The sequence below is a fragment of the Condylura cristata genome, unplaced genomic scaffold (assembly GCF_000260355.1).
Source record: "Condylura cristata isolate star-nosed mole 26May11 unplaced genomic scaffold, ConCri1.0 scaffold00036, whole genome shotgun sequence".
Lineage (NCBI taxonomy): Eukaryota > Metazoa > Chordata > Mammalia > Eulipotyphla > Talpidae > Condylura > Condylura cristata.
In genome coordinates this window covers 7,388,814-7,399,718 of record NW_004567137.1, presented here as the reverse complement: position 1 = coordinate 7,399,718, position 10,905 = coordinate 7,388,814, and the positions used below count along the sequence as shown (strand labels likewise).

The following is a 10,905-nucleotide window of genomic DNA, read 5'->3' as shown; positions in this document are numbered from 1 at the left end:
CACACGGCATGGCAGACCTCTGCTGTCTTACCAGCTGCTCCCTTCAGCAGTGTATTTCAGTAGATTCACCTGTCCTGCTCCCCACTCTGTGGTGAATCCTGACCTACACTCCAGTTCTCGTATGTATAAATAAATCCTTAAAGAAAAAAAAGAAAAGATTCCCCAGGTAGGGGGAGTAATATGTTCACAGAACTGTGGGGCTGCAGAGACACTTCACACCACCAGGGACCAAAGAACTAAATTGGAAAGAACATGGATTTATAAATTAGAGACAAAAAAGTAAAATCTGGGAATAACACCAAGACTCCTAAGGAGTGAGCTCTGTCCTCCTTTTTAAATTAATGGATTGCCCATCTGCAATCTGTATCGTATGCAAGTATTTCATATGTGCATTCTGACTGGAAAGAGAGAAGAAAGAAGAAAGTCAGAGTTCTTTGGCTTCTTCCATTCCTGACCATTCTTTATTTTCCTGGAAAGCAAAAGGAAAAATGAACCAAAGACAGAAGTATCCTAACATAGTTCAGTTCAGGAGTTTCTTATGCCCCATTACACTGTTCACCATTTCACAGAAGGAAAGGAAACTACTAACAGAGAAAAACAAACATACCAATTAAGAAGATAGCGTCCGAAGCAGATTTCCCATACTGTTGTTCCAGATATTTAGGCATGAAAGAGATCATATTAACAAATGCATTGAACTGGAGAACACTTATCAGTATGAAAAGCATGTAAATTGGGTTGCATAACAGACTTTTCATGAATGGGAAAAAATCTGAAAAGAAAGAATATATGTTAAACTACTTCTACACCTTAACCTTCTGAAATATCAACCTCAAGTCTGTATTAGGTGTTTCTGTTTCATAATATACTATGTTAATTCTCTTTATCCCTTGAAAGCTCAATTTAGCTCTTTGCTTTGGCAGTTTCTGCCAGTCAGAGATGCAGGGCGGCAGGGCAGGTTGCAGGACACAGTGCTTTTGTCTTCACTACATCACCATTATGTCTTAAAGAAAAGGTTTAAGATGACAAAATATTGTCTAGATTCACAGCACTTCCTTTTTATCTTTCTCTTTCCCTACTATGAATATCCTTTCTTCTCTAATGATCATCTGAAATAAAATGCTGTTCTGTATTCTAAACTCTGGATGGAAGTCAATTTGACAAAAGTTTACATTCAAATGTTGATATTATTACTCTGGACATTTAAAATGAAGATGTATGTAGGAACTCGTGGAATATAAATTTTCTTGAATATCAGGTATTTTTTCTTTTTTAGAACAGCAGTTTTGGTGGTTCTGCCAATAGGACATATATTAAAATCACCTGGTGATCATTTCCAGAGGCATTATACTCAGCTAATCTCTTCCCTAGTATTGAAAATAAATTACCTTAGCTTATTTGCCATAGAAATCCCTTCTGTTAATTACACCTTGAACCTTCATTGAGGATTTAAAAATTAACCTGTTATCTAAAATATATTCCTTTGTTTGCTGGAAAATCACCTGTTGAATACTCCTGTATCATGCATCATATGAAAATTGTCTCTTTTTAAAATTTGCTACTTGGTAGACAGTTTCTAAGAGTGACCATTAGTCTCTCTATTGATAAAGTATAGGGAATTATATGACTATTATATTTCTCTCTTCTGCCTAACTCTCAGGAAACGCAAGGCTAAACTTACATTTTTGGTTGCAGAATTAGATATTTATTTCAATTATACATTTTTTTCCATTCTTTGAATTTTTTTAATTTAGCCTATATTCTGTGTAAAATAGAATTTTAAGAAAAATGGGATAAAATAGTGAATAAATTTATTACCCAGATTGACTTAAACTTTTATGTAAATGGCAATATGAGATAAGGCAACTTGTGAATTATATACATTTCCAAGTAGTAACCCAGAAAAAAATCAGACTGTTAGATATTATTGACTGCAGGGTATAATTGACAAGTTGTCTTACTACAGTCCAACATTTAGAATCAGGCTACAATACATCAATATAAAACAAGAAGTAAGTTGTATAGAATTTAAAATGTTTATATTTGCCTTTAGTAAGTCCATCCTTTTCCTTCTTGACCTCTCTTTGTTTCTCCTCTTTTTCATTTTTAATGACCTCTGCAATATCTTTTAGCCCTTCCTTTCGCAGCATTTTGGGCAAAAAGAAAAATGGGATAGAAGTGAGCACATTCACCCCTGCGCAGATAAGAAAGCCAAACCACCATGCACCAACCCAGCGACTATCGGTGGGAGTTATGGTCAGTTCATCTGTAAAGAAATGCACACACTGTTAATTTAGGTAAAGTCATTCTTTCTTTAGGAACTCTAAGAAATTATTGAACCTGTAATTCTCAGTTTCTATCCAAATATAAAAACATAAATATAATTCAGACACTCATAAAATGTGAAAAAATGTAGTATTACTAGATCATAGCAATAAAGTGGTTAAACTATCTGCCTTGTCATCACAGGCATTTGGAAATAGGTTCTTGTTAAATAGCTCTAAGGTCTCTTGTACTACACACAAGTGGTTATTTGATTAACAAACCTATGTGTGCAAATATTTTGAAAACAAGAAATACTTGGTGTCATGTAGTAGAAAGAACACTGAATTTTGAGTCAGAAAACAAGCATTTTGTCATGCTCTCCTGTTCACTGATTTGAAATACTTGAAAAATCATTTAAACTTCTCCACGTCAGTTTGCTCACCTGCAATGTGTACATGCTCTTTTTAAGTGAGGGTCAGGTAAGGCAATGATTAACTGTGCAAACTGCCTGAAGATGCCTGTGAACTCTAGACATTGGCATAATAGAGTCCGTCGCATTACCTGTATTCACAGATCCAGTGTCAACATAAACATTTGCACAGAATGACGCTAACAGAAGTCCAATCAGTGGACCTATGATAGCTCCTGTTTCTACAAACCCTAAAAATAAAGGAAAATATCAAATTATAATACACTCAACCCACCTAAAGAGCCCTAGTTGCATGAAGAACACAAAGTTTGAATTGTCTGGGCTTTATTTCTTCCTTAGGTACTCAATCTATAAGAAAACTTGGTGTACATATAAGTAACAAGATTGTTTCTATAGATGTTGAGCCTCATAACTGAAAGCCACTTTCTCTAGGCCTACAAATTTTCTTTCATCTGGAAGCACAGGTAAAGATTTACTGTAATTGTGGAGGCCAGGATGCACTATCAACAACACCATGCTACAGAGCACAATGGTTCTGATGTTTCTGAAAATGATCATATTTTTAGAGGCATTCTAAAGCCATGCTATGTTATGATGAATTTCTTGTGGCCTATTCCCCAGAAAAGCTTCATCCCTAGATCTCCAACGTGAAAGATTCCTCTGGCTATGTTGTCGTTATCGCTGATAATTCTCTTCACTTTTGTCATGATCCTCCACATTCTTATCTTCCATTTCCATCTGTCTTCTCAAGCTCTTACATATTACAAACTTTTTTATTAACAATATCTCATGCTTTGTCTATAATTCAGAATAAATGCTGAGCCTTCCTTGCTCTGAAAATCAAAACAAGAGCTTCTTCAGCTTTGTTCATATTCAAAATATGACCATGCCCATTGTCTTTGCCTTGCCACAATTGTACAGCCTCCACACCTCCCCACTCTGCTCCTCTGCACACCTGACTTCTTGGCATCCATGCCTTCTATCTTCTGGAAACTCATGCTTAACCAAACACTCCCTTTCTCGTACTTGTTCACCTCCCCCATCCACTGATTTCTGCACTTCAAATCCATCTTGCTCTCTTTCCTTTTACTGTGCCCATCCTTTATTTCTTCTGCCCTCCCACCCCATTCACTTACTCAGATCCTTTCATGTTCAATTGAAAATACTCTCAAGTAGCAAGATTTCACTTAATGTCTCTGTGTAGATGATTCTAGAACTTTTTAAAAATAATATAATAATTTGTTTTTACATCACTTTGTGCCTTTTTCCATCTCAGTTGTAATCCCCGTGGACTTTCATCACCAAATCACCAGTGTGCCATCACCATCGTCCAGTGCACTTCCCTCCCCTCACCGTTTTTGATCCCATTCCCCATTCCACCCCCATAAAATGTCTCTGGTATATAGTTGTTCATTATTATTATTATTATTATTTCTCCCCTGGACCATTATATTCCTGCTATGAGTGAAACCATCTGGTATTTTTTCTTTTCTTTCTGGCTTATTTCAGTAAACATAGAGCTTCCATATGACCCAGCAATCCTACTCCTAGGTATCTACCCAAAAGACACAAAAACACTGATTCAAAAAGACACCTGCACACCCATGTTTATTTCTGCTTTATCTGCAATTGGAAAGACATGGACACAATCCAGATGCCCAAAAGTAGATGACTGGATTTAAAAGATGTGGTACATATACACAATTGAATATTACTCAGCAACCAAAAAAAAAACATGCCTTTTGCAGCAACATGGATAGAGCTGGAAATGATTCTAGAACTTTATATTGAACTTTTATATTCTCCCCCAAACTCCAGAGTCATATCTAGGAACTGTTTTCCTAGTGCATAGTAATTGATTTATATTATTTAATTATACACATACATTTACCAAATTTTATGGATTTGTAATTATGTAGTTATTTTTATGCTAAACCTCATATAGACTATGTCTTATTTATCTTGATACAGAAACAGTAGTTGCAGTTATTTCTATGCTTTACACCCCTTAGTATTTGTTGACTAAATAAATGTATATAATAAGTGTTTGTTAATTTATTACAGGTGAGGATTTTTATTCTTTAATATAAAAATGTGAACAGATTTCAAAGCATCAAGTAGAAAAACACTGAAAAAGAGGAGGCAAAGCCAGTGCATCATTAAAAATTGCCAAAAGTTACTGGAGGTAATGATTCAATATTTTAATACATTTTGATAACATGCAGTTCTGCTCCTCTTTCTTCTTACCCTCTTTGACTTTTCTGGGTTTTAAAAGATATATCTAATAGCAAAATGTCCCTATCCTCGAAGCTATGATTTTACAACCAACTAAACAATCCCAGCAGAGAAAACTCAAGACATGAGATTAGTGCTATTTCTAACAGCAAAAAACACAATTAGAAAAAATTGATTACTTGGAATTAGCATGTAACTTTTCCATTTAACACATTTTAACCAGTGGTCAATTATGCCAAATCACTATGCCAAACCACTCTGCTCATCATTTCAGAAATCACTGAGTCCAAATAAACATTTGCTACCCACCTGCTCTCCTAAAATAAGGCTATGGTAGATTTTCAAACTCACCAATATATAAAGGAGAGTTCTCCGATTTGGCAAAGTCTTCTATGTAAGAAAGACCCAAAGGCATGATGGGAGTTTCACCAATTCCACGTATAATATTTCCTACCAGTACATACACCCACATTAATGATTTAACTTCCTTCACACATTCTGCATTAGAAGAGAAAGATATTACATTAATGTCTTGGTAGTAAAAAGTGAGTTGCATATAATCCTAAATTTTTGGTAAGCAATTTACAGTTTGTATGCATAATTCATTGTACCAAGAAGCCCCATCCATGATTTTTATTACTAAGCCAGCAGTGAATTATTGGATCATCCCCTCTTGCATTTTCTGACAGAGTACTGAGAGCTGATCAAGTATAACCAGTGAGCTGGAACCCATTCCTTCTGGGTTGGGAGAGATGAGTGTACACATCTGTTCCTAATTCAGTATGTGGTGACAGCACATTGGTAATCTGAGAACACAATAGGTATCGCAGAACTTGGCAAACACTGAAAATCAGTACACCATTTTCCCTCCAGAAAACAAATTTACCAACAACTACTAAACAGAGTTAGCTGTCATGAGTGTTCCCCATTTTCTATATCAACTTTGGGAAGAAAAAAAACTACAAATATCTATCCCTAGGAGTACTATTTTATATGTCTTTTTATAGCATATATAAAGATAAACAAAAATCTTAGTGAATTTTAAATTCTCTACAGCACCAATTCACTTCAGAGAAACTATAATTTTTTACCTGGGTAGTAATCACATTTTCGCCATAGAGTCTACTATAGACTAAATAACTTTTAATAGAGAAATTCATTGCAATCCTTGGAGCAGTAGCTACTTAGTAAAACAACAAAAACTAGGCCAAAGTAGAAAGGGAGTAAATTGGCAAATGTCTGAAGACTTTTCTCTACCTCTTTATCACTTCCATTCTAAGATAAAATGGCTGTGAAGCCACAAAGACATTTAGTGGAAATCCATGTTCAGAAAAGTGAATGACAACTTGTCCTTATTTCCTGTAACCTGGCCAGGCTGCACTCACAGGTGTAAAGGTACTAAGCAGAGACGGGGGTCTAGACATTTCCTATGAGGTCTGTCCTCAACCATTCCCAGTCCAGAAAGTCAGAAACTACATTTCTGGGTATTGATTTTTTTCCAGTGATTTATGTCTAGATCTCTTAGGTAAATTCTCTGCTTACTCCAAAGCAAAATTGGAAATATCAGACAGATGATCAAAGAATTAATACACTTTCCTGCAGCTATACCAGAGTGGGAAGATTTTGATCTATTACAATGCAGATTTTTTTAATGGAAAATAGGAAATAGAACTGAGTCACCCTTTGGCAAAAGCCATCTCAAGGAGAGAACACAGGCCATTATTGATACTGTTTTCCTTTGTCTCCCCCAGGGCGTTCCCTTGGCTTAGATTTTCTGAAACAGCTATTTTTATATTCCTTGAAACTCTCAGTTCCTTCCAATTGCATAATGGCAGTGGAATTCTTATCCTGGACAGACTATAATGTCCACTGAATCCAGCATAAACATGCTCCCTTCACAAGGAGAAAAGTTCTGAGGTAAGCCAAGTGGGTCACCTCTGGACTAAGTGTCACCAGAAGGTGTCCTAGGTCCCTAGCATATAAAGGGTGGCAGAGGTATTTGGAACATAGGAATGAGCAGCCACACTAGTATTTCACTGAAATGTAAAGTAGTATATCTGATTTTAAAAAGGGAGGGGATAGGGGTAAAAAGACAAATTCCTTGTTGAGAAGAAAGAAAATAAAGTAAATCAGAACTGTAGCATACTTGCCTGCTTTCTCTGCTATAGATTAGTGATATAGCACATACCTTTTGGAGTTGTTAACTATTTCTATTTCCCATATGCATAACCCAAGCTAACAGTAGGAATTCATACTTCTAAGATGTTTACTTCATATAGTTAACTCTTCAGTGATCTTTAGATTGGTGGCTTTGTCTTATTTAATAGCCAGTTTAAAGAATAGACAAGGAGGCTGTAACATATGTATTCATTTTTAACAGAGAGGGCATTCTCTATTAGCCAATTCTATTTCCCTCCATGATCCCCTCCAAAATCCTTGAAAAAAAAGTTTTTGTGTTCATTTACCTTACCAAACCAATAACTCATTCAAAACCCTCAGCAGAAAATGTCCAGTTACAGAGTCACTGAACAGAAAGCAAGAAAATGAAGTAGACAACCTGATGGTTCTTCTGTTGTCCTGAAAATCTGGGTGTCGTTTTCCATACACAAGAAATTATTTGAGGACAAATTTCCTGAAACTGAAACTGTTGATTCGTATTCATATCTGTATGAACACAGGGAAAACGTGTTTATGTTAAGGAGCCAAATTGCACAACACAAGCACTGTACAAAGACCTAAACCCCAGACCCAGTAAAGATGATGTCTTGTCTTCTAGGCAACTTAATCATCATAAATCAATACCATCAACAGGAACTTGCTGTGCACTGTAAATGCGCAATCCCTTTACAGCTAGCTTTCAATTCTGCACATGTGCATGGTCTATCTTTTAGATGATCTAACGTCAGCCTTCTGAGTTGTCTTGGTGATCATTTCTTGGAAATAATGACTGTGGATAAGGAACCGAAGCTATAGGAAATAATAGACTCAACAGAGCATAATTAATAAGATAAATGTTTTGTGGAAAAAACGGAAGACAAATCTCCACTTTTAGATTCTCTGAAGTTTGCTTATAAGAAGTATACTCCCACTTTCTGAGAATCAAAACAATAATACTTTCTTGTATATGTTAACTCTGAAGAAAAACAAGCCATTTACTGTCATAATGAGAGACCTGAAGGGAATCTAAAATCTGTGCCAGCACAATGTAGTGGCTTTTCCTGTTCCCATAAGAACAAAGACTGTGAACATTTACCTTAGGCAAATTACAAAATCCACCTGCCCTTCCTCAGAAAGTAAATGACACACTAATAATGTAGGGAATTATGTCCAGCTAAGTCTCTACTTCTTAGAAATTAAGTTGAATGTTTTTTATATTTCTATTAGATAAGAGAAAGCCAAAGAAAACTTGCTCTTTTGAGTTCCAAAAGATGTCACTAGTAATTCCAATTGCTGGAACAATTGCTTAATCATGCCCAGGGAATTTGACTGTGGAACCATGGGCAAAGCTCTGTCACATGCCTTTGATCTATGAAACATGCCAACTTCAGACAAATTTGACAGAGGGTAGAAAGAAATAGAAATAAAAAATGAATGCTACTTAATGTCATCTTGGGTAGGATAAAAGGAAGTAAAAGGACAGTGAAACAGTGTTCTTCTGATTCCTCCGGAAGATAAAATATCATTTTCATTCAATTTACCCATTAAAGCTTAATAACTCGTTCAAAGTCCATTCACTCCCAAAACATGAGCAAAATCACAGTCAGTGGATTTTGAAATGAAAAGAAAAAGTATTCCACCAGGGTGAAGAGAATGAAAGAGTAGACAAGATGAGTTTACCAAGATTTTGAAAATAAGAAAGCAGATAAGCAAGTGGTCACTGAATCAATAGATATAAGAAATATAATCCTAAGTAAATACTTTCAGGGAAACAATGAAGTGTGTGGCTCACAAATTTGAAGGGAGAAACAAATTCCCAAGAATAATAGGAAAACATCAAAGCAGTAATACAGCAGGTCTAAATGGAGAGGTAAGAGAAGAAATGCTTCCAAGATAAAATGACACTCTCTGGTATGTGAGAGAGTGTATTGCAAGGACACTTCTCTACCAGGTGAGAGTATGATAACAAAGTATTTAAAGTGAAAAGTAAAAATCAATCAAATTTAAAATGTGGCAGTTATTAAATCCAGGGAAACTAAAAGGATAACCACATGCTCATCAGTGAAAACTGTGTTCCAAGACAAATGGAAATACTGAATATGAGCTTACTGGTATGACTACATAAACACAAAAGTATCAAAAATGCAAATAATCAGCATTTACTTAGAAATACAGATGCAAATAGCAGACAAGAGCTAAAAGAATTGGAAGGGGCTGTCTCTGGGCAACATCTAAGGAGCAGGGGACAGATATTTTTCAAAATAATCCTTTCAGAGCCCTCCCTAGTGGCACAGCGGATTAAAGCACAACACTAAGAAGCTAAAGCCACTTCAGCATGAGTTCCATCCCTGCCCCAGAAGTGACCCACATGGTGTGGCAGACCTCTTCTGACCAGTCTGCTACTCCTCTTAGTAGTGTACTTCATCAGTCAGCCTGTTCTGCTCCCCATTCTGTCTCTGGTGGATCCTCTCACCACCCCTGCACCTCAGCCTATACCCCAGTTCTTCATGCATAAATAAATAAAAATCTTAAAAAAAAAAATAAGGCTTTCTATACAATTTTATTTTCACGACTTTGTATGCACATTACGTTGGCAAAAATTAAAATAAAATTCATCGACTGACTGCTGTCTTGGTGACCCACAATTAAAAAGAACGTTATTGTAGTTGAAAGTGTGTCAGAAGTCCCAAGAAAGGAGTAACCCTAAATTTTTGCCACATCAGACTCTACCCAACAAAAGGAGTGTCTCAAATCTGTCTGTGGGACCCAAACAGCCAAGGACACACACAGACTGGTGGAACAGGATCTGCACACTGCAGTTCCCAGCACAGTGCTCCTTGCTCTTTGAAAGGAAATTCCAAGCTTCACTTCCTGAAAGTTGAGCATAAGACACCACAAGAGACTGGAATACTCACCGGTTCATGAGGAAATGAGGCAACGATTGCAAGAAACACCCTAGACCCATGACCATGCATCCAACACCTATCATGATAGGCCTGTGCAGTTTGGTTCCAAAGTAACTCACAAATATGATCAATAAAAGATTTCCTAGGGAAAAAAATGAAATACAAATAGGATATTTCAGTAAGTATGAGTGAAGTTTTGAGAACCTCAGACACAACCCTGAAGGAGAGCTCTGTCTCACAACGTCAGTAGATAAACACGTCTGTAGAATACCAGCATTTAAAGGGCAGAAAAGGAGCCCATGAAAGGGACTGTGCACGGTTCTGGGAGGTATAATGGCTCCTTGTGTCATTATCTGATCTTAAGGAATTAGATGCAGAAGTAGGTGTCACCCTGCAGGCTCCCTTTGTCTTCTCTCTCCATGTCTGCCCCATAGAATGTTGTCATGTTTTGCTGAGCTTGAAAAGAATAGCAAAAGTCAAATCCACAGAGATATGTTTTACTGTGCACGATTCAAGTATAACTTTCTATACATGATTCAAGTATAACTTTCTATACACTGAAGCCAAGCCAAAGAACTGGTTTTATTTAGGAGACTGTGCCTTAGAAGTAAGTTTCGATTTGGTACACAAATAATTGAAGGAAAATTGTATTTCCCGGATAAAGGAGCCAGTTATAGAGTTGCCACTCTGACACACAGGCCTATAAGTAAAGTAAGAGAGTCTGGAGTACATGGTTGAGAGAACCAGCAGATGGGGAAGTTCTCACACATTTTTTAAAGTCAGTAATCAATATTTACCCTGATCCTACTTGTGTATAAAAAAAGCCTCTATGGGCCCTCCCTGGTGGTGCAGCAGGTTAAAGCACAGCACTAAGCTATGCCACTTCAGCATAAGTTAGATCCCCACCCCAGA

General features: G+C 36.6%; 1 protein-coding gene across 1 annotated transcript in view; it reads right to left on the bottom strand.

The window, feature by feature from the left end:
• The window catches only part of SLCO1A2 (solute carrier organic anion transporter family, member 1A2), a 38,771-nt gene that overhangs the window by 19,306 nt on the left and 8,560 nt on the right, over positions 1–10,905 (bottom strand). The window contains exons 3-8 of the mRNA XM_004693228.1: positions 10,003–10,135; positions 7,488–7,594; positions 5,282–5,428; positions 2,827–2,925; positions 2,048–2,266; positions 608–772 (exon numbers count right to left, since the gene is read on the bottom strand). Of these exons, the coding sequence (XP_004693285.1) occupies positions 608–772; positions 2,048–2,266; positions 2,827–2,925; positions 5,282–5,428; positions 7,488–7,594; positions 10,003–10,135 (870 nt within the window). The remainder of the gene's footprint in view (positions 1–607; positions 773–2,047; positions 2,267–2,826; positions 2,926–5,281; positions 5,429–7,487; positions 7,595–10,002; positions 10,136–10,905) is intronic.